At 36.1% G+C, this 24,446-nt stretch overlaps 1 protein-coding gene across 2 annotated transcripts in view; it reads left to right on the top strand.

Moving 5' to 3' along the window:
* Positions 1–24,446, top strand: part of ADAM28 (ADAM metallopeptidase domain 28) — a 66,355-nt gene that overhangs the window by 29,913 nt on the left and 11,996 nt on the right. Inside the window, exons 8-16 of one of the 2 annotated variants that reach the window (XM_058287852.2) lie at positions 403–474; positions 4,479–4,648; positions 7,242–7,326; positions 12,999–13,129; positions 14,531–14,708; positions 15,597–15,686; positions 17,842–18,037; positions 21,582–21,684; positions 23,763–23,922. In XM_058287852.2, coding sequence (XP_058143835.1) covers positions 403–474; positions 4,479–4,648; positions 7,242–7,326; positions 12,999–13,129; positions 14,531–14,708; positions 15,597–15,686; positions 17,842–18,037; positions 21,582–21,684; positions 23,763–23,922 — 1,185 coding nt within the window. The remainder of the gene's footprint in view (positions 1–402; positions 475–4,478; positions 4,649–7,241; positions 7,327–12,998; positions 13,130–14,530; positions 14,709–15,596; positions 15,687–17,841; positions 18,038–21,581; positions 21,685–23,762; positions 23,923–24,446) is intronic. The other variant, XM_023589109.3, reaches the window with a different exon arrangement.

Here is a 24,446-nt window from a genome sequence, read left to right as displayed (position 1 = left end):
TTCACAAAACTCAGTAAATTAATTAGTTTAGCCCCAAAGCTTTTCTCTCTCTTATTATATTAAATTCATCTTTGTTTATGTATTTTTTGAGTAAGCTATTCCTTGCACTGATTCCATACAAGGTAGAACCTAGGATATTTAACTGAAAATTTGTTTGGAGGCATTGCTTAGAGACTTGAACTGAACAAGTACTTCAAGTGATAATACATTATATTTTCTCCCAAAGTGCTTTGATCTAGTTTAAGAAATAATGAAGCAATTTGTTTATAACTTAAAAATGTTAACTTTTTAAATGAATCCTTAATTATAAATACTAATGAGATATAAGCTGAGGTTATCTTTTAAATCTTCCAATTCAATTTATTTCTATTTAATGTCCATATTTTTCTTGATTGATTTTAGTTTAAAAAATACAATAAAAATCCAGAGGAAATAAGAAAGAGAGTTTTTGAGATGGCCAATTACGTCAACATGGTATGATATATTTATTAAATGTAATTGTAACCAATTTGCTGGGTATTGTCATTGGATGTTTTCTATGAATGCTCATGAAATGTGGGGAGGAAAAGTCAAGACCCCAAGTCTGATGCTGCTGATTGGCTCCTCTTAGATCTGTTACATTTCAAAGCCCACTTCAGTCATAAAACTGTTGATTCTCTTTCTTTTTTTTTAAGATTTATTTTTTATTTATTTCTTTCCTCACCCCCCCCCCCCCAGTTGTCTGCTTTCTGTGTTTATTCACTGTGTGTTCTTCTGTGTCCACTTGTATTCTTGTCAGTGGCCCAGGGAATCTGTGTCTCTTTTTGTTGCGTCATCTTGCTGCATCAGCTCTCCGTGTGTACAGTGCCAATCCTGGGCAGGTTGCACTTTTTTCGTGCTGGGCGGCTTTCCTTACAGGGCACACTCCTTGCGCATGGGGGTCCCTTATGCGGGAGACACCCCTGTGTGGCATGGCACTCCTTGTGTGTATCAGCGCTACATGTGGGCTGGCTCACCAAATGGGTCAGGAGGCCATGGGTTTGAACCCTGGAACTCCCATGTGGTAGGCAGATGCTCTATCCGTTGAGCCAAATCCACTTTCCTTGATTGTCTTTCAACATGATTTTGTCCTCTTAGTTTTCAAAGTATTTTTTAAAGGACTTTTACATACCTTATAATTAAATCTTAATTGTTAGTATCTTATTAGTTGAATAGATAGTTGGCAAGGATGAGTTATTTTTTAGAATCCTATAAATTTTCTAAAGATATAAAGAAAGTCAGGATGGATTCAATGAAAAAGATCTTATCTCTTCCTCTCACCACAAAGATCACACTGACTTTAAAGAAATCCCAAGAACTGCTCATATTTATTGAGCCCTTACTTTGTGCTGGATACTTTCCTGGGTTATGGGATAAAGTGGGGACCAAAACAGACAAATATCCCTTCCTTCAAGGAGTTTACCTTCTTATCCAGGGAAACAAACTGAAAATATAGAAAATAAAATATATATCATATAAGATGGTGATAAATGCTATAGGGAAAAGTGAAGCAGGATTAAAGAAATGCCTCCTGGATGCTTTGTCATGTGATAAGAGAGAGAAGTGTCAGATCTGGAGGGAAGAGGACACAGACGGAGTCAGAGCAAGAGCCCTGAGCGAAGTACGTTGTTCGTCAACTTTGATCTGCAGCAAAGAGGCCTATGTGGCTGCAATGGAGGGAAGCAGGCAAGGGTGGGAGGAGATGACACCTGAGAGGTAGTGGTACCACAGTGAAGGCCCAGAAAGGCCTTTGTGGGCCTGTGTGAGGCCTTGTTATTCTCCGTGAAACAAGAAGAGTCTGAGCTGAGAGGGGTGACATAACTAGATTATCACAAAGAAATACTTGTAAAGATGTTCTCTAAATATTACCTTAACCATTATGCTGAAAAGAACCTGAAGAAAAGCAAGGAGCAAGCAAGAAGTCCAGTTAGGAGAACTGTGCCATAATTCAGGGCAAGAAACTATGGTGACTTGCACAAAAGTGTTAATAGCGGGTTTGATGAGAGTAGCTGAGCTCCAGATAGGGTTAACAGGGTTTATGGGTGGAGGCAGGAAGAGGAAGTGTAAGAATGAAGGAGTAGGAGCAACACTGAGAATCTGGCCTGAGCAACTTCAAGAGTGTGGAAGAATGGTAGAGGAACATGACTGGAGAGAAAGATCAAGGCTTCTATTTTGGGCATGTTATATTAGAGAAATCGAAGGGAAGATGCTGAATAGTTGGTTTAAGGGTGAATTTTGGGTAGAGATATAAATCTCAAAGTCTTCAGATAATGTAGCTGTCATAAGACAGAGGTCAACAAACTACAGACTCTGGGCCAAATCCTGCTTTTTGTTTTAATAAAGTTTTATTGGGGTGGCGGACTTGCCCAGTGGTTAGGGCGTCCGTCTACCACATGGAAGGTCCGTGGTTCAAACCCCGGGCCTCCTTGACCCGTGTGGAGCTGGCCCATGCGCAGTGCTGATGCGCGCAAGGAGTGCCCTGCCACACAGGGGTGTCCCTGCATAGGGGAGCCCCACACGTAAGGAATGTACCCCGTAAGGAGAGCCACCCAGCACGAAAGAAAGTGCAGCCTGCCCAGGAGTGGCGCTGCACACACGGACAGCTGACACAACAAGATAACACAACAAAAAAGAAACACAGATTCCCGTGCTGCTGACAACAACAGAAGCAGACAAAGAAGACACAGCAAACAGACACAGAGAACAGACAACTGGGGTGGGGGGGAAGGGGAGAGAAATAAATAAATAAATAAATAAATAAATAAATAAATAAATAAATAAATATTAAAAAAAAGTTTTATTGGAACATAACCATGCTCATTTGTCTACATATTATCTCTGGTTGTTTTCCCATTACAATGGCAGGGGTGAGTAGTTGCCACGGAGATGGTCTGGCCCACAAAGCCTAAAATATTTATTATCTGACCCTTAACAGAAAATGTTTGCAGACCCCTGGTATAAGATCATCAGGGGAGTGGGTATAGATCAGTAGAAAAGAGACCCAAGGGTTGAGCTCTGGAAAACATCTTTGATTAGAGGTCTGAGTAGGGGAGAAACTGCCAAAGAGACCAAGAATGAATAGGCAGTCACGTGGGAGGAAAAGCAGGAGACAGTGTTGTTTTGAAAATGTATCAATTATTGGGGATAACCAATGATGTCAAGTGCTTCTGAGGGCTGAGGATTGGTCATTGGATACACTGCTTATGTAAACAAACCTAGTTGCTATGAGATATAAGAGCAAAAGCACGATTAAAGAACATTCAAGAATTTTGTTTAAAGGGGAGCAGAGAAATGGGGCATGGGTTAGAGGGAGAAGTGGTAGTAACAGAGGTTTTATTTTTATTTTTTTCTCCCTAAAATGGATCAAATAACAGTTTCTTTTTATGCTAATGGGAATGATATGATGGAAGGCTAAACATTGGTAATACAGGAAAGATGGGAGAATTGAAACGTAATTCTTGATAGTATTGTAGAAGAGGAGACATTAAAGAGAAGGTCAGTGTTTGAGCAAGTGTAGGGTAAGTGCAAATGTGGTGTTGAGAGTTTGAGGAAGTTCTCTTCTGAGCATTTCAGTGAATTTGGAAGAAGGGGTATCTGTTTTAAGTGAGTACATGAAAGGAAGGTTTAGAATTTCTAAGAAAGAGGAGAAGGTATAAGAAAATGTTTTCCCATCTATCTTAAGGGTCATATGGGGGCAGAGAAGTAGTGGAGAGTTGGTTTTAACCAGGATTATGCTTTTATCAGGTATCTAAAATAAATCAAGACAGTAACAAGGAAGTTGAGGAAATAGTCAAAGAAAGGATTATAATCTGATTGGATTTGTATTTCTCTTTTGTGATCATTACAATTCTCAATGTTTTAATTGTCTTCAGTTTTCTCAGCAGTAAGTTACCCCATGAAAAAGCCTGTCAATGCACAGGTTTATAAATGCTGCTAGCCAATTCAACTTTAATCTCGTAAACTTAACTCCTGATATCTAAGGTTTTGTTCACATGCATTGTAGTTCATCTGTTTTAGTCCTGGTTTAAGAATTAGAAGAGCACTTACTGCATTGTGATTCACAGACGCAGTACTTTTCCATGTAGTATGGTCCTTCTTTAATACCCAAATCATCACTGACTTTGAGAATACTCAGAGAACACAGGCTTCGAGAAGCATGTGAGTCAATATACTTAAAATGAAGACAATAATGAACTAGTAACACAAAGTTATAATTTCTTGAGTTTCAAAGCAGAAAAAGTTTGTTTCTATGGGGCCTTTGACTTTAAAAGAAAAGGAGTCATGAAGCATTTAAGGGCATCTGTCCTGCCTTAGAAAGAGATGGTAACTTCTGACTCAACTTTTCTTGGAAAGGTTTTTATACTGCTATTATAACTTGGGAAATGTAAAGTACATTGGAAATATTAAAAGACAATATCACTATTATAAATCGTTGTTTTGCCATTTATTCTCTTTGGCAGCTTTATAAAAAGCTCAATACTCACGTGGCCTTGGTTGGTATGGAAATTTGGATGGACAAGGATAAAATAGAGATAACCCCAAATGCAAGCTTCACCTTGGAAAATTTTTCTAAATGGAGGGGAAATACCCTCCCAAGAAGGAAACGTCATGATATTGCTCAGTTAATCACGTATGTATTAGATTTTCTCCTTTGTACACTACTAAGGTATTCAGCACAGAAACTTCAAAGCCTTGGCAAAGCAAGTGGTAGCTGAAGGTAGAGGTGACAAGAATGTACTTCATAGTTGGTTTTATACACACAACATTAAAATGTTAAAAAGCACTTATTTAGATCTTTAAATATGTCTTTACTTTTAATCCAAGGAATTTCATTTTTTAAATAGATAAACCAATAACAGCAATGATTCATAAAAAGTTTGTTTTATTGTGTATGCAGAAAGGAAGGACAGGTTTAGATAATGGGAAGGGGGATGTGTAGTCAATGTTTAAAAAGAATTTTTAGGTGTTAACCTCCAGTAAGGAGAAACTTTCAGGATAGAAGAAAATCGAGTATTATCTTTTAATCTGTTACCTGTACCATCCTGCTGAAATGATCAATTAAAAAATTCAGGGGCAATAAATTTAATGACTATAAATTACACAAGAGTATTGTGCCTCAAAAAATCAATAAAAGCCTGCAGCATAGTTTGCAGTTGGAATCAGAGGGATGTAGGAAGTCATTGGAGAGTACCTAAGAACTCTTCCTAAGAAAACAGTAGGGGTTATAGGAAATATTGGACTAAGTCCTATCAGAATTAATTAATATTTCTATGGCAGTTATCTATTGCTACACAACAATTCAGCTTAAAACATAAAAGGGCTTCTTTACTTACAGGTTTGGTGACTGGGCTATGGTGGCAAGAATAGCTAGGGCTGTTTTGTCATCTCTCTCTACACGTGGCTAACTTGAATTTCCTCCAACATAGCAGTCTCAGGATAGTTGGACTTCTTACATGGTAGCTAACTCCCCCAGAATGAGTATTCCAAGAAGCCCAGGGTAAAGCTTTAAACCTAACCTCAAAAGTCATATAGTGTTACTACAGGTGCAGTCTTGTGGTCAAGATCAAGTCATAGGGCCAACCTGGATTCAAGGGGAAGGCACTATACAAGGATGTGAATGCTGCAAGACTGGCTCATTGGAGAGTCATCTTTGGAGAGTATCTGCCATATTCATTAATTTGGAAGGTTGAGTTCTTGACTCAAGGGCACACCAGATGACAGAGCTCATTCTTTTTGGAGAGGTTTAGTGATTTTTCGAGGTCTCATAGCTAGTAGGTAGTAAGGAACTTGAACTACTATCACACAGTCCGCAGAGGCTAATTCTTAAATTGCAAAGGTCCATGTACTCACATATTATAGAGGAGAAGGGTAGGAAAAGAAAAAGCATAGACAAGATGGCAGATCTATAGGTGAAAAATGGCAGTCCAATACCAAGGGTTTATTTCTTGAGGATACCAGAATAAAAACAAGATGAAAGCACTAACCAGATAAGATGGAAGGAAATTTTTGTTCTTCTATTTGTAAATTAAGAGTCTTACCATTTATTAGAAAAGTTAATGAAAGATACTTATACCTGGGCATAACCAGGTTAGGATCCTAGACTATGAACATACTCTACCCACTAAAAAGAGGAACCAAAATAGATAACTCCAGATTAGGTAAAAATTTTATTTTCTATAAATGAGCTAGTGGTGAGAACTGAAATCCCACAGATGTAGAATTAAGTATAAGTTTATAATATAGTTTCAAAAAAGAACAGAAATATCATGTCTTCAAAATATGAAGTATAATAAAAAATACAATTTCAAAATAACAAATATGAAATATCAGATTAAATAAAGAGATAACTCTTTGGGAGGGTATGGAAAATGGAAGGACGTTCTCTAACATCCTCATTTTGCATAGGACACTCAGTACTTTCCATCCTTGATGTTGATAAGTGGCAAAATACAGGCTCATTTTTTAAAAATATGAAAGCATCCATTAAAAGAATCAAAATTTCAATACTTTGCAAATTTCCTGAGAAAAACAAAGACCAGAATCTTGTACAGAAAGCAAAAGAACAAAAGCCAGAGAAATAGCATGAAATATTACAAATGGAAAGAAAAGCAAAATGAAACAAAACTGAATAGTAAAATCACATAAGACAAAACATATTATTTATGTAACTAATTGGGAATGATTCAGACTTCTCTTTAGCAGGGCTAATATTTCAGTAATGTAAATGTGTAAATGTTTCAAATAACACAAATACTTTTAGAATGGGCCAAACCCCCAAATCCTACTGTAGATAAAACTGTGCCAAAGGAAAACAGAAGTAAATGAATGTAAAATATATATCACAAAAATATAAAAACAAAGCATGTGTGAAAGCACTTATATCAAAATAACATATTTGAGAGAGAGATTGAGATTTTTAGGACCAAATAAAACACACTCTTTTTTTCTCTTGATAAAGGATCCATTTCAAAATGAAAATATAATAGCCATGAATGAGATATATCAAATATTAAAGTGATTATACCTGGATACTTGGATTTGGTGATCTGAGAACCATTCTATAGGGGGAAAAAATGCCTCATGCAAATTCAAATGCTGGGGAAAATTTAATAGTGATAGTTCACAATGTGAGTTTCTAATAATGTAGAGCTCTGGATGAATTCTCTCTATAATATTTAGGTTAGAATCATAAGTTGTTATATCAACTTCTTCCTTTCTTGCAGGGCAACAGAACTTTCTGGAACAACTGTTGGCCTTGCTTTCATGTCTACAATGTGTTCTCCTTATCATTCTGTTGGCATTGTTCAGGTTTGTGTGAAGACTAACTGTTGGCTCTATAGTTTATCATATTACTTCCCTTAAAATAAGAAACCTCTGTAATCATGGCTAAATATAAAGGTTTCTAAACACCCAAGATTTAGAGACCAAACTAAACTAGTGTGTTTTAACCACTACCATAATATATTATGATTGTCCAGAGAGTTTGGAGAGGAAATAATTTGATACAAGCTTGAGGATTTGGTAGAGATGATGATAGGGAGAGAAAGATTTTACCTGGCCTTTGAAGATAGGACATGGGTTATGTAGACTGCTGGGCTTATTAGATGGGGAGAATGTCTGAGCAAAAGTGTGAAGGTGGGTGTGTGTCTAACATATAGGGAACCTGGCTTGACTTGGAGAGGAGGTAATAATTCTCTCTTCAATTATCTGATATGATGATTAAACTGCCTCTTACAATTGGATTCTGGCAAATACATCAAGGAATATTTTTGAATGCTGCTCTTTGGTGTGTCTGGAGTATAAAAATATGGTTCCATTATATCACTTGTAGGGTGTAATAACTTCTTGGAGAACTGACCTTGTTATCATAATGTCAAGTCGCTTTTTAAACCTGACAACTATTCTCTCTTTCATTGCTTAGATCATTTATACTTACTATAATTATTGATATTGTTGGGCTCAAGTATTCCATCTTGCTGGTGGTGTTCACTTTGTTCCATCTATTCTTTGCTTTATTTTTTTACTCTCTGCTTTTGGATTATTTGAATATTTTAAAATATAATTTCATTTTACCACCACTATTAGCTTTTCATTGGTACCACTTTTTATTTATTATTTTTTGGTGGTTGCCCTAGAGTTTGTCACATACATCTTCAATTGTCAGTTTACTGTGAAATAATATTACTCTCCTTCATATGTCTTGTCAGAGTCATAGCCCTAATTCCTCTCACCCACCCTTTGTGCTACTTTTATGATGGTTTTAAATTTTACATATGCTATAAATACACAACACATTGTTATTATTACATTTGCTTTAGATCACCGGTTATCTTTTACATAATTTAAAATAAGAAAAAATGAGTTTTACATTTATCTTCAATTTTTGCATTCCTAGCGATCTCCATTTCTTTGTGTAGATCCAAGTTTCTACCAAGTATAATTTTATTCAAGAAGAAATTTTTTCTAGACCTTCTTGTAATGCAAGACTGCTCATAATGAATTCTCTTAGTTTTTGTTTGTCTGAGAAAGACTTTCTCCTTCATATTTGATATTTTCTCTAGACCTATATGGCAGTTTGAGATTATTTATGAATTCCAAAAAGAGAGGTTAGGTTTGTAAATTGGTCTGTTCCTCTGAGCTTGATAACCCTTTGATTATATTAGATTCAGCTGAGAGGTCTGATTAAATTATATTAAGATTAGGGCTTTGATTCAACCACATCATTAGAGTGCAACTCAGCATTGAGTCCCTGCCCCCTTGGTGAACTGATAAACAGACTCTCACAGAGAAGCAGACACACAGGAGAAGAACACAACTATAATTCTGGTTTTACAGTGTTTTTCTCCATTGTTTCTGGCTTGAAGAGTTTCTGATGAGAGGTTCGTTTTGACCCTTGCCTTTATTCCTCGTTTGAACTGTCTCTTTTTCTATGTCAAGATTTTCTTTGTCTTTAAATTGCTTTAGTTTTATTATGATCATGATATGCCTGCGCGATGGGGGCATGCACTATTTATCCTGCTGGGTATTCCTTGAGGTTTTTGGGCCTTGGGCTGGTTGTATGTGATTGACTTTGAGAAATTTTTGGTCATTACTTTTCAAATATTTCTTCTGTTCCATTTTCTATTTCTCTCTCTTTCTCATTTTCTCTTTTCTGAGATTCCAGTTACACATATATGTGGTCATTCATATTGTCCTATAATCCTTGTATGCTCTCTTCTTTTTCTTCTTTTCTTTGCATTCTTTTTTTTCATTTTGTGTTTCAGTTTGGGTAATTTCTTTTGATCTATTACCAAATCTACTGATTCTTTCTTCAGTTTTGTCAAATCTACTGTTAAGCCTGTTCAAAATGTTATTCATCTTTGTTACTGGATTTTTCACTTTTGGTATTTCTATTTGATTCTTTCTCAATGTCCATCTCTCTGCTGAAATTTCCCATCTGGTCTTGCGTGTTGTTAATTTTTTGTGCTAGAACATTTAACGTTTTAATCATAGTTATTTTAAGCTCCCTGTCTGTTATTTCTAACCCCTGTGTCATATATGAGTCATTCTGATGTTCATTTTGTGTGTTGGAATGGTATTGTTTTCTCCTTGCTCTTTTGTGTGAATTATTATTTTTTTGTTGAAAGCCAGGGATCTTATATATTACAGTATACCAACGTAAATAATTTTTATGCATGGAAACAACTTCTTTCTTTCTACTTGACTTTTAGTGTGAGGGTTTGAGGTAACCTAGAAGGAATTAATCTGAGCTTGTGATTTTTTTGTTGCTTTGGTTGCCTCCAGCATACCAGAGACTTCAAATTACTCTAGAATTGTCTGAGCTTAGGGTACATACTAGTTTGCCAGAGTGTTTCTCAAAGTCTGCTCCACACTCAGCTTTAGGTCTTCCATTTCAATGTACCTTTCTGAGGTGTTTTTATTTTTTTTAAAGACATGCTTTTATTTAAATACTTACACCTTGTTTACTTTTTCCCTTTAAATTTTTTTTTTATTTTTAAAGAAGCTTTAGATTGATTACATAAATGTTATATCAAAAAATGCAAAATGGTACAACCATGTTGCAAAGCTTTTGGCAGTTTCTTTTAAACATACACTTAACATTCGAACCAGCCATTTCACTCCTGGGTATTACCCCAGAGAAATGCAAAATATATATTCATACAAAAACTTGCACTTACATGTTCAGAGCAGCTTTATTCATTATAGCCTAAGAATGGGAAAAACCTAAATGTCCATTGAGAGCTGAATGCATAAACGAATTTTAGCATATCCATATGCTAGACTACTACTCAGCAGTAAAAAGGAGCAAACTTGCAACAACGTGGATGATTGTCAAATGCATTGTGCTAAGTGAAAGAAGCCAGACACAAAAGGCCAAATGATTCCATTTACATGAAATTCTAGAAAAGGCAAAGCTATAGCAACAGAAATCAGATCAGTAGTTGCTTTGTGTTGGGGGTGAGGGAAGGAGATCATCTACTAAGGGGCACAAGGAAACTATTTTGGGGTAATGAAAATGTTCTATATTATGATGTGGTCATTAGCTACCTGAGTGTTAACACTTATGTAATTATACACTTGTAATTAGTGAATTTCATTGCATGTAAATTATACCTCAAGCTGATTTAAAATAAAAAGGATACTTCATAGGCTATATATATATATATATATATATATATATATATATATATATATATGTCTATGGAATTTCCATATACCCCACTCTCTGCCCCTGTCCATACTTTCCCATGTTAACAGCACCTTTTGCTAGTGTGGTATATTAGTTACAATTGATAAACACATAATGAAGCATTGTACTAACCAAAGACTATAGTTTACATTATAGTTTACACTTTGCCCCACACAATTTTATAAGTTTTGACAAAATGTAAAATGGCCTGTATCCATCATTGCAATGTCATGCAGGACAATTCCAGTGTCCCAAAAATGTCCCTATGTTCTACCTATTCTTCCTTTTCCCTCCCCTCAGATCCTCTATAACCACTGCCTTTTATCAGTGATAAAAGTTCTTCCATGGCTAGAATAATCATAAGTCTAATTTAGTCCGTAGTTGTTTTTCCCCTAATGTTTGTTCATTCCTCAGTCTTGAGGATTTGGGGATGGTGATGCCCACCACCCTGCCTCCGACTGAGACAGGGCTTAGCTCCCTTCAGGCAGATGGATAGATCTGTATTGCTTGCAGTTGCAGACACTCTCTGCTTCCTGGGATTGACATTGTCCATCATCATCCTTTTGTTAGTTGTCCTTGGTGAGTCCAATGAACTGGTGAGTAGGTGTTGCAACTCTGCTGAGATTAAGGGCTTAATTGCCATTTCTTCCAGTAGTGGGCTGTCATCATTTGTTACTGAATGCTTGTTAGCCCTTTGGTGAGAGAAGGAGGTAGGCATTCTTTTCTCATTAAAGTTTAGTCTTTGGAAAAGCCCGTGTCCCTTAGATTCTGGAGGGGTGCTTTTAGTGTTCTTGCTTCACTACCAGCTGGAGGAGACTTCTAATGGCCTGGCCCCACCCCTTTCCCATGAGAAGGGGGATTTTTGTTTTTTCCTACTCCTTTCTCATGCTGCATCGGGTTTTTGCCAGTGCCCTAATGTTGACAGGATTTGTAGTTCTTCCCCAACAGTTTAAGGATTTAGTTTAGGGCCAGAACTAGAATGTGAGTAAGGCCTTAAAATTTTGATGTTTTAATTATCATGGATTTTTTCATTAAATTTTTAAGCATATTGTATGAAAATATTTATTAGGTTACTGAGGTTTTTGCTGCCTCCATAAATTTTTCACTTGAGGTGTATCTTGCTCCTGCTGTTATTCCATAGGAGAGACGGGAGAAAAATACTGGAGGATTCCTGCTCTTCTCTGCTGTTCCTCTCCCCCGGCCCTAAACTGTGAGGGAGGCTTTGTGGGGACTTTCACTTGGTAATGCCAGCGGAGAAAAACTTCTGGGTAGGAGGGACTTCTTTTGCCTGCAGTTCCCAGATTTGTACATTTTCTTGCTAGACCACCTTTAGCATTTAAAAAATATAGCTAAGTTCTTACTGGCATCAGTGTATATATCAGGTAAGCAAATATTTATATCTCTATCCTCTCGTTCCTTAGATTTTATGTTGTTTGTTGTCCTGCAACTTCAGTTCTATGAAGGATTCAAGAAGATAGTGAATTCATCTATTGTCTATTGTTTTATTTATTGCAAGTTTGGGAGTTATGCTCTTTCCAGCTTTCTGCATTCTGTTGTTGGGGAATGGTGTGTGTGGGGGGTTCTCTTTTCACTTTGTCCAGTTTTAGTCTTGGGGAGATCCTATGTGCCTCAGCCTCAAGAGTGAGCCTCTCTTAGTGATCCTGCCCATCTTTCCCATGGCAGCCAAATTCTGTTATTTTTGGCGCATCTTTTGTGGGAGAGAACTTCCTACACTTCCCCCAGTGAAAGGAGACCTCACTTGGTATTCATATAGACTCCTGGGCTCAAGACTTGCCTGCCTCTCCACTGAGGGGTAGTAGAAGGTAGTTGTGTTTTGTTTTGTTTTGTTTTAACCTATTTTCAATCTACAATGGGTCTTCAGTGAGACCTAGGTTACCAAGGATTTCTTCTCCTGCTCCAGTGGCTTAAAACTTAAAGTGTAAAGATTTTGTTCCTTAGGGGAGGACAGTCTGGATATGGCTTCATGTTTTTTCTGTTGAAGAAAGTTTACTATTATCTCTCAAAGCAAGAAATCAGGATAACGTACCCTCATAATAGGGCAGGTTTTATAGGCTGTGATAGGTATTCAGTACCAACAATTTGTGTGGGGTGTGAGTATGTGTGTGTGTTTGTGAGAGAGAAAGAGAGAGCGAGAGGAGAAATTGTGGGTAGAGTGAGAAGTTCTGTCTATTCCACTTGGCAACAGAAAAATTATTTAATTATGCAAAACACTTATACTCAGATAGCTTAGTTTACAAACCAGAGACTGTTTCCCCATTCTCATCCTTAGGACCACAGTGACAACCTGTATAGAGTCGCAGGGACAATGGCCCATGAAATGGGCCATAACTTGGGAATGTTTCACGACTCCTATGTTTGCAAGTGCCCTTCTACAATATGTGTGATGAACAGAGCACTAAGGTGAGGCCGTTTATTTTCGCTCCACTCTGTCATCTTCAGCAACATGTTCAAGTGTTTGAATGATTAAATAGCAGTATCAGGACAGAGGTAAGAATGTGCACCTGTGCTCAACCAACAGTCTTCCTCATCAACATGAAACATTTTTCATTAACTAAAATTCAGTGGAAGCATATTGTCTCTCTGGTGTTGAAGAAATTTGTCTTTTTATTTTCATCTTTTCTATGCAAGTTCCAGTTTCAGAAAAACACTAGTATTTATCAAATTTTCAAAGAAATCAGAATGGATAGTGGTAGGGAAAGGGTACTATGAGAAAAATCTAATTAAAGAAGAAAACTCTCACAGGAAGATGAAGAGGGCCCATGAAAGGAGATTACATATTCCTGGCTTACTTTGGCAAAATTGACCTGGAATTGTATCTTTAAAAATCTCATGATCCCTTTCATTTCCTCTTTTCTAGCTCTTTCCCACAACCCACTTAAGCTAGGGTTATTCTGCCATGCCCCCCATGAAATTAAGATATGGCTTCCTACCAGTTGCATATCTTATGTAGGTCTCTCAGATATTGCTGCAATTTTAAACTTTATTTATGGAATACAGAGATTCTACCTATAGGAATTCCTCTGGAATAAAATGAATTCTTAAACAGGTAAATTAGTTAGATTATACTGCATTGTCAAAATGACCTGAGGCTGAATAAGATTATCTAGAAGGAAGTGGACTTGGCCCAGTGGTTAGGGCGTCCGTCTACCACATGGGAGGTCCGCGGTTCAAACCCCGGGCCTCCTTGACCCGTGTGGAGCTGGCCCATGTGCAGTGCTGATGCGCGCAAGGAGTGCCGTGCCACGCAGGGGTGTCCCCGCGTAGGGGAGCCCCACGTGCAAGGAGTGCGCCCCATAAGGAGAGCCGCCCAGCGTGAAAGAAAGTGCAGCCTGCCCAAGAATGGCACTGCAGACACAACAAGATGACACAACAAAAAAAACCACAGATTCCCGTGCCATGCTGCTGACCACAACAGAAGTAGACAAAGAACAAGCAGCAAATAAACACAGAGAACAGACAAAGGGGTGGGGGGGAGGAGAAATTAATAATAATAATAATAATAAAAGTCTTTATAAAAAAGATTATCTAGATAAGGCAGAAGCATTTTTGTTTAACTAAACAGCAGACTAGATATTACCTTTTGAGATATGACCGCATTTGCTCATTGAGCTGGGGTGTTTGTAAGCACTCAGTTGGGTTAATTTAACCACAAAAAGGAGCTCATGATTTAGCAGTTGGCCAGTGGATTGGATTTCAGCTTTTGGGGATAGATTGTGGGTGTAATCATATCAAATATGTGAGATATGACTCTCTACTTTCTAGGTATGACTGTATTCCTTTTTCACTTTCCTTTCTTCACAGCTTCCATATACCCACAGACTTCAGTTCCTGCAGCCGTGTCAGCTACAAAAAGTTCTTTGAAGATAAATTATCAAATTGCCTTTTTAATGCTCCCTTGCCTGCAGATATCATATCAACCCCAATTTGTGGGAACCAGTTGGTAGAAATGGGAGAGGACTGTGATTGTGGAACTCCCGAGGTACTCCCAAGCAGTTTATAAAATGATCTAATTTGTTTTTCAATTATGAAGAAGTTGAACTATGAAAGAAAGATTGTCTGCCTAGGATAAAATTACATGTTCCTTATAATTCTGGATACTTTCATTTGCCGATATTTGTCAGGCCATCCATTCTGACAACAAACTGTGCATTGCTTTATAAACCTTCCGATAGCTTTCTCAGCATTCCTTCCCTGTCACCATCCCCTCCCCCTCCTTTTTAAGAACCACTTGGCAACTTGTGCTTTGTGTCCTCTACCCTCCATTCGTGGCTGAAATACTTCAAGTTTCTTATATGACTACCACTTATTGAGAAGTTTATTTGGGTGCAGCACTGGGATAGTGTTCAGAGAGTGCAAATAATGTGCCATCACATAGCTGGTAAATGAAGGAGACAAGATCTGGTTTCAGGTGTCTCTTTCCAGAATCCCTACATCAACCTGCGTAGGGATCTGGTGCATGTCCTGATGCCTCTGTGCTTAAGAGTTGTTTGTGTTAGAAGGGACTGGTCTGGCTGTCCCTCTTTACCCAGCAGCCAGGGTTCTAACTGGGACGCCTATACCCATCTATTAACACTTAGTATGTGTAACACTCCAACGCCTTAGGCAGCTGGCTTTTCAGTAATTTGAGAAAATGCTATTTACAAATTTATTCACTCTGTGAGAAAAAATGATCTTTCCCAGATGATGCTTATATTTGGACTAAGGGGAAAAAATCACAATTTTTCTAATATAAAGGTTTGTTTTTATTGAAAATCATTTTCAGTCTCTACCAAAGTAAGTAAGTATGATGAATAAATTATATTGTGAACTATGTTGAAATGGAACCTAAAATAATCTGTCATTTTCATTTGTGTTTGATATTTCTTAGGAATGCACCAACATTTGCTGCGACGCTAAAACATGTAAAATCAAAGAAAGTTTTCAATGTGCATTAGGAGAATGCTGTGAAAAATGCCAAGTAAGATTATTATTTTATTCTATTTCAATAATTATGGTGGCTTTTATAATTTTTCTTGATTAAGATTTTATAGATTATGTTAAACGAAATAGGTAAAGCAATATTTTTATTTCTTTCTATAAAATAATAACACTTTCCATTTATGAAGCACTCAACTAAGTGCTTTACAAAATACAATCTATTTAATCTCCCAACAATAATTTGAGGTAGGTATTATCATCTCATTTTGCTCTTGAGGAAACAGAGGCTCAAATCATAAAACGTTAAAAATAATATGGCCTCTATATGGCAAACCCCAAATCTGACCCAATCCTAAACCACTGCTCATTACTGTTACATGTTGCTTCCTCTGGGACCACATGGACTTCTTTGACCAAACCACATAAAACTGATTATGAATGCTTTTAATGGGGTGCTTTACAGAAGAAATTTAATTTTTAATACAGTCGGGGTATCACCATCTTCAACCTTTGAAGTCATTTCAGGATTAAATTCTTAAAAATAAAACATACCATGTGGATATGTCACTTTGTGGAACTTTTAAAATTTTTCCCTCAAGGAGCATTTTACCTTATATTATTGCCTATCATTCCTTTATATTGTCATAATTTGTTTAGATGTTTATCTCCTTAGTTTGACTGACCCCTGAGGGCAGGATACTGTCTGATTCATCTTTGTTTGGTACAGAATTTGTTACATTTTAAATGCTCAATAGTTTATTGCAGCATGAATGTGCAGATGGCATACCAGGTTATAGGAAACTGGAGGATAGATTTTGCTTTTTTATGTCAATGGGAGAGGAAAGAAATTAAGAAGGTCAAAAGGAAGCAAATTTAGGAACTTAAGTGGTTCTTAGTGTTTATTAATTGCTATTTAGTAGAAATTATGGGAAATTAAAAAAAATCTCTGACATCAAATAACTTAGTATATGCCTAGGGCAATGATATATCTATATTTATATCCATGAAACAGGTGAAAATTTATTGTGTGACTGGGTGCTCAGAAAAATACTACAATGATACATTCAATTTCTATAAGACTTTCCACATATATTCTCACAAAAATCTGTAGTAGCTCATAGAAAAGGTATGGAATGGATTTTTGCCATGACTGAGGTTACACATTTATTTTCTAAGGTTACACATGTAGTCATTAGCAGAAGCAAGATTCAAATCTATATCTTCTAAAACCAAATTCAGAGCTCTTTCTATGAGCATAAGTAAAAAATAAGAACATAAATTTGTACTGAAGAATTTTCATGAAAACGAGGCCTTCAACTGGCCTGGAAAACATGAACAGATTTTAAATAAGCAAACAGAAAGAGAAAGAATCTCCAAATGAAGAGATAGAGAGGAAATAAAGATATTACAGAAGTTTTGTGTCACTGTAGGTAAGAAAGCTGCCTGGAGCAGTGGGGGTTGATATTGGAGGATCGTACATGCTCCAATAGAAATTTGTGGGTAAAGGTATTAAACGTTTTTTGATGCAGTGAGTACATACTTGTTTACTTCAGCTATGGAAAGACATGCTTCCAAAGTCCACACAGGTCTCCTTAAGTTTGTATTAAAGGCAGAACTTCTTTCACTAAAGTCTCTGAGAAAATAAGAACAAGACTTGCAGTAATGACATTAATATATAAAATGAATATTTGGTTATTTCTCCCTCATGAAAATTTATTGCATAGAAAGAAGTGAGTTGAAAAGAAATATCTGAAAATACAATAGTAAGAATTAAGGATCAGGAAACTTGATGCCTGGGAAAGTCTCAGGTTCTTAATACTCAAGATGCACTTCACCAATAAATCTCTGATGTGACATTTAAATCTCCTTGAAAATTCTGACAAAGATGCATTCATCAAAGAGTGAAATACCTTCCTTCTCTGGATCTTCCTTCTTGGTTTCTTTCTGTATTTTTCTAGTTTATATTTATAAAATATTTGTACTACAAATTCAATAATATTGATAGTGTAAAGGCTTAGGACATTGGTCAAAGTCAGCATAAGTGATATGGCTTTAATTTATATAAGAGAAATGTAAACTGGAATAAAGTGATGCCTATAAGTATTTGCCAAATGGAAAATGTTACTTACGTTATAGTGAGGCATTAGGGCAAATCAGGTAGAAAATGCCTTCTCTCCCTATTTGTTTTCCTACAGTTTAAAATGGCTGGCTCTGTATGCAGATCAGCAAAAGATGAGTGTGACCTGCCCGAAATGTGTGACGGTAAATCTGGTAGTTGCCCTGATGATAGATTCCGAATCAATGGCTTCCCTTGCCAAAATGGAAATGGCTACTGTTTGATGGGAATGTGCCCCACACTGAAGGAACAGTGCACTGAGATGTGGGGACCAGGTAGGAGGATAAACTCCAGCGTCGCTGCCATTCCTGCTTCCTCTCTATGCACATCAAAGAAAAATCATATTCCAAGTGACAGTGTTTAATCATGGCCAAAGAAACATTCTGTCCCATTCTTAGATATTGTGCCACTGCTAAAAATCATGAATTAGTGCATTTTAGGACTAAAGTTTAGTTTTAGGATTGCTGGATTTAGCAAATAAAACTGCAAGATGGCCCATTTGATTTTGAATTTCAGATGAACGATATATATTTTATATATTTTTTTAGTTTAAGTATGTCCCATGCAATATTTGGGGCATGCTTATATTTAACAAAATAAAAATTTTTTGTTTATCTGAAATTCAAATTTATCAAGCAACTCTAACCAATATCCCTTCTTGATAAGCAACGTATGGCTGGGGACAGGAGTTCTGGGGGATTAGAAGGGAGGAAGGAAAGAGGTAGAGAGGATAAAGAAGGACTCTCAGAATGAAGAAAGAGAAATGAAATAAAGTAAAAGCTCTTAAATAGTCATTCTGTCCCTAGTTACCAAAATTATAAGAGCCCATATTCTCTGATTGTAACATACATATAAAATTATAATTTAAAAATCTCCAAACACTTTCAACAAAAATTTAAGTTGTATGAAATAACTTGATAAAAAAGGCAGTTTTAAAATCTATTTATTTGGACTTCATGCACGTGATGTGTATTATGCAAATATTGTTAATTTTCATATCTTTTCCTGCCACACTTTCAGATTCCCACTAAAACAGTTAAGAAGATATTTTATTAAAATAGGGGAAAATCTGCATTAGTCCCAAAAATACTTTAAGAGGGTCATCACATGCCAGAAACTTCAGGTAATTCCTAGAAATACACATAAGACAAGACTGAGAAAAGCAATAAATTATACTGAATTCCAATGCACCCAGGGAAAATGTCACCTGAGAAATAAATGGACAAGACCCTGAAAAAGTCTTGCAATGAAACCCTCTGGCTCAGGTGAGAGTAGACTGAGTCATCATTTGAGGCATGAGCTTGGTATCATTGGTGCATCAAGAACTGCCCTGAGGTGCTGGAATCTGACCTCACCAATCTTCCTGGTTGTACATCCTACAGAGGGACATGCTAAGTTAAAGTTGGAAACAAAGATGGCTTTGCCAGTTAGAGACCCTGTGCTTCTTGGCTATTTTCAGTCTATAACAGAAGAAAATATTTAGAGAAGACATGAAGCTCTGTGCTATCACTGTGATCATCCTCTTTAATTATATCATTATTAATTATAACATTAATATTATATTATCTTATAAACATAAATATATTTTATTTGTAATAACGTTTATTGTTCTATAATGTTGATATAATAAATATTATATGTATTAATAAATCACTGCTACAAATTTAACTATTTCATTCTGTTTTCACATGACTTTGTTAGTGTCTACCTTCCCTGAAAGTTTATAAACGTCCTAGAACAGGGACATTTTCTTGCTGGTATCTCCAGTGCCTCCTAGCACAGGGCTTGGAATTTAGTAAATGTTCAAAATTATTTATTAAATTAATGCTGAACATATTTATTGGAATGGGAAAGGCATTTTAAAGTCTGCATTTGAAGGTTATACTTATGAAAGACAAAAGAACTATATTTGCATAAGTAAAATTCCACCTCTTTCAAAAAGCATCACAATGTATTTTCAGTTAATTTGCAAAGTTTGAAAAGTCTCGTAACACAAATAAGGAAGAAAATATTGCTCTTTTTAACATCAAATCATTCTGACAAATCGCTAGAAAATTTTAATTCCTGGTGTTGAAAATGCGTTCAAGATTATGAACAGGCAATTCATTATATAAAGGAAACTCACATGTCCAAAGACCATTAAAATCCTTTTAACACACTAGCAATGTGAGAAATACAAATTAAAACAAGTTACTCATATTTGCTTCTTAAATTTGCAAAGACTTATTATTAAGCTAATGCTGAGTGTTCGTGAGGGTATGCCAAAATGGCTAGTTTCATATACTCCTAGTAAGAATATCAATTAGTACAATCTTTTCAGAGAGATTTGAAAGAATGAATGTATAACTTAAAATAAATTGAGAAAAAAGTTATCTCTGATATACAGGAATATTTTATTTACAAGGATTTTTAGGCAGAATTTTTTAACGATGGTAGAATATTAGAAACATCTCAAAACCCAAGAATAGGTATTGGTGAAATAAATTGTAGTGTATTCGTCCAATGGAATACTTGCAACTATAATGTTTAGAGTATTTATTGCTTGAGGAATGGAAATGGCATATTGCTAACTGTAAAAAAGTAAAATATTAAGGAGTTAGTGCTACCTGGTGCATGAATGACATTTTCTGCATTATTAGCAGTAATAACTCTGAATTTGGGGCTTAAGAATATACCCTTTTCAGTGTTGATACTTTATTACTTTAATAAAAAGAGATCACTAAATGTTATTTAGACACAAAGTAATCAAGAAAATATGTTAATAAAAATTGTAACATTTTGGGAATTCAAATTGAAATTCATTTAAAATGGTTTAAGTTGTTTAAGAGTTTACAAAGTCATTATAATCAATTCCTAAATACATCAATCTGTTTGAGTTTACAAATCATTGTATCTTCAAGTTTTTGTTTTTTTTAAAACCAGGGCTGTTTTTGAAGGCTGGATTCAAATTTTTCCCTGTGACTAAGGTTATCTACTGATCTTCAATGGGTCTTGTCTATCACGAAGGAATTGGTGTAGGGCTTAGATACAAGTAGGAGTGAAGTCTGGTTTTTCATCTCTTTCTATGACTTAATCAATATTATTATCAATTTTCTTATTGATAAAATGGAAATGGAAATAAAAATGACTAGCATTTGTCACTCACTCACTACTAACCAGGCACTGAACTCAATGGTTCACATATATTAGCTCATTTAATCTTGACAACAAATTTATGAGATAGGTACTACTACTCATCCTCATTTTTCAGATGAGCATATGCAGAGACAAAGAGATGAAGTCACTTGCCTGACACCTCACAACTGCACAATCTTGCTTAAAGCTTGAGCTCCTAACTACTATGTCTTATTGCCTGACAGGTCTCTGCAGAGGTGTACGTGAGAAATTAAATAACATATGTGATGCTTATCACTGCACCTGGCACATAGTAGGAACTTTACTAATAGTAGCTGGCAGTTGTCACAGTAATATATACTGGGAGGATAGTATTCAAATATCTGCCTATGTGCTCTTAACACAATGTCTGCAGCTGTCCTAAGTCTTTATTTTTAGATGAATTTTAAATCTTCAGTAAATCATTCAGATGTTTACATATATTTAGACAGCTAGTATCCATAATATTTAAAAAGATTATTTTGAATCCCAGCCAACCCTTTCGATATCAAATTACTACAGTCTATATTTCAGTTGATGGTCAAGGGGAGCATACTAAAATAATACTGCTCTCGCTGGTTTTATATTTTATTGATCCATTGCAGCACTGAATTTCTTATCTCTTTCCTTTTCAAATATGTTTCTACTGACCATGTCTGGTCCTAGGAACTGAAGTTGCAAATAGGTCATGTTACAGGAAAAATGAAAGTGGGTCTAAGTATGGATACTGTCACAAAGTGGATGACACAATCATCCCCTGCAAAGCAAAGTAAGTGGCCTTCTTGTTTGAATCTTCCTGCTCTGAGACCAGGGCAGAGGCACATTTCCAACCACAAATTATGATTTATTCCATATGAAGAGAAATTGAATGTGGGTATCATTCACTTGATAAACACTCATCAAGTGACTCTTATTATCATATTTTTGGCTAGAAGCTGATATGAAAAGACAAGTCTTTGTCCATTCTTCAAGTCCTTCAAATGGCATGAGGCATGGTTACTGTTCAATAGCATGAATGTTTGCAGTAGAATATGAGACAGTGATGGGTTTGGCTGGAAATCCATCCATTGATTTTCCAGTATGCTTTAGGTGCTTATTCAATCTGGTGTTTTCCATTATTATTCTAGGGGTAGAAATATTTATCTTCTCAGAGGAATAACCAGGACAGTGCTTGCATAGTTGATTTAAACTTACTGTGAAATTACTAAGGAAAAGAAACAGAAAGAAAAGAGACTGACAACTTACCTGAAGAGTTTGCTTTACTTTGAATATTTGTATTCTGGAAAGAATAGAAGATAACACCAAATAAACTTGAGGTGCTTCTATAGATATTTTTGTTGTCATTCTGGAATTTTAAGATGAATTTTAAAATTCAAATTATAGGAGATTACATATTTTATACCTGCCCCCAATTTTATATATACAAAAGTAATTTAAAATTAGAGATCTAACAAGATTAATATTTTCCAAAAACTTTCTATTGAGTACTAATTTTGCTGTATGAAAGCTATTATCAAACAAATTATATTTTGAACATAAGGTGAAATCTTGGGGAATCTGGACCTAAAGGACAATCATATACTATGGGGTCTTTCCTTTATAGGAAATCAGGGCAGATTCAAAAGGGGGGCAAAAAGTTTATGTAAAAGGCAATATGTGAGGAAAAGGGCAACATGAGGCTTGAGAGGAGGGGAATGAGAAAGGAGAATAAGGCAGTTCCATTCTTACTTTTCAGTGTGTGCGTACACATATGTGCGTGTGCATGTGCACACCCACACAGACACACTCTGTGCTCTACAGCTGTTTGTGTGAACACTGGATAATTTCTGCAATTAAGGCTCAAGTGCTTCAATATTCCCAAATACTGTCCTACTGGTCATTTCTTAAACGTCATTGGCCATAGCAGAGAGTGAGCCAGGAATTCCTTGTGCCTTACAGAATTGCTTATGTGGCTTTACCTAAATGATTCAAGTAGTTTCAGGTTTTATCGGGAAAATGCAAGCCCTTCTCTACTCCTCAGTTAGATTTTCTACAGCGCCCAGATGGCATCAGTAGAATCTTTCAGAATACTTTTTCCCAGCCTTGCTTTGAACTGTGTGTAAAGCAATTTGCTCCAATTTTATTGGTTCTGACTTTACTCACTTGAAGATAATTGAGGGGCTTTATTGATTGCTAAGCAGTTTCATATGCTTCGGTAAGCAGACAGCTCTTTCAATAATCTGATATGAAGCCTTAGAATATCAGAAAGTCTGTTTGTATTGACAAAAGTATAGTTGTCAGTGATTATATCTGTTCAAATGATTCTGCTGCAAGTCACAAAAACAAATAACTTATAACAAGAGAAACAATTATTTCTTAGGTATCTTCATCATGTTAGGGATTCACCCTCCTTATATTTTCCAGCTCCATCATGCTTATAACCTCCATTCCCAAGTGTATCTCTTGATCTTTAATGAATTCTTCAGCTCTAGCTATCATATTTCCATCAGCAAAAAGGAGGGAAAATTGAGGAATAGGACATATTTTCTCATATTCATTTAAGGACACCTCCTAGAATTTGTATTTACTATTCTTTTTTCTTCTCATTCATCAGATATTAGGCAACTGGTCAGAATTAGCTGTACAGGAATCTGGGAAATGTTGTGTGTTTTAAGCAACCATGTACCCTGCCAATATTTAGGGGTTCTAAAACTGAGGAAGAAGGAGAGAATGGATGTAAAAAACCTCTGTTACAGGGAGTATTACTATTAATTAAATAAAGATAGTCATGAAGCTGATTTGCACTTGTATACAACTGTATTGGGGATCCTGGAATTTCAACTGCAACATTTTTTTACTTTTCTTCAGTGATGCCATGTGTGGGAAGTTGTTCTGTCAAGGTGGGTCAGATAATTTGCCCTGGAAAGGACGTATAATAACTTTCCAGACATGTAAAACTTTTGATCCCGAAGATACCAGTCAAGAAGTAGGCATGGTGGCCAACGGAACCAAATGCGGACATAGGAAGGTAAATTGGAGTTTCACTCACAGCATTTTTATCCTTTTTTTGTGGTTCTCATTTATTCATAAGTTGCTTATTTCCTAATTTATTGGATTCAGCATGCCTTGATACAATAGGGAGGAATTTGAATTAGTAGCACCATGAGAGATTTAAGAAATAAGAGTAGTGGAGAGCATGGTAAATAACAAGAACAAGCACCTTCCTAAGTATTCTAGTTCAAACACTATGGCAGAATTTTGAAATAATTGTCTAATACAGACATGGCTACAAGAAGAGTATGATTGTTTGCCATGCTGATGGCACATACCTGCATATGTTTTGCTTTCCTACATGAGACCTGGAAAGAAACTTACTGAGAGTCTGGAGTATGGGATTTCTGGGATTCAGTTAATAGATTTGTGCATCCATTGAAAATGTAATAAGCTCACAGTCTCAGACACTAAAGCTACTGAACTAGGGCCACCATGTTGGCATTGATAATTGGGTCCCATCTCCCATAAGAGATTAGAATTATCCTATTTATTGCATTA

This window comes from Dasypus novemcinctus, chromosome 25 (genome assembly GCF_030445035.2).
Source record: "Dasypus novemcinctus isolate mDasNov1 chromosome 25, mDasNov1.1.hap2, whole genome shotgun sequence".
NCBI lineage: Eukaryota > Metazoa > Chordata > Mammalia > Cingulata > Dasypodidae > Dasypus > Dasypus novemcinctus.
The sequence above is the reverse complement of the archived record's forward strand: the minus strand, read 5'-3'. Positions and strand labels throughout refer to the sequence as shown.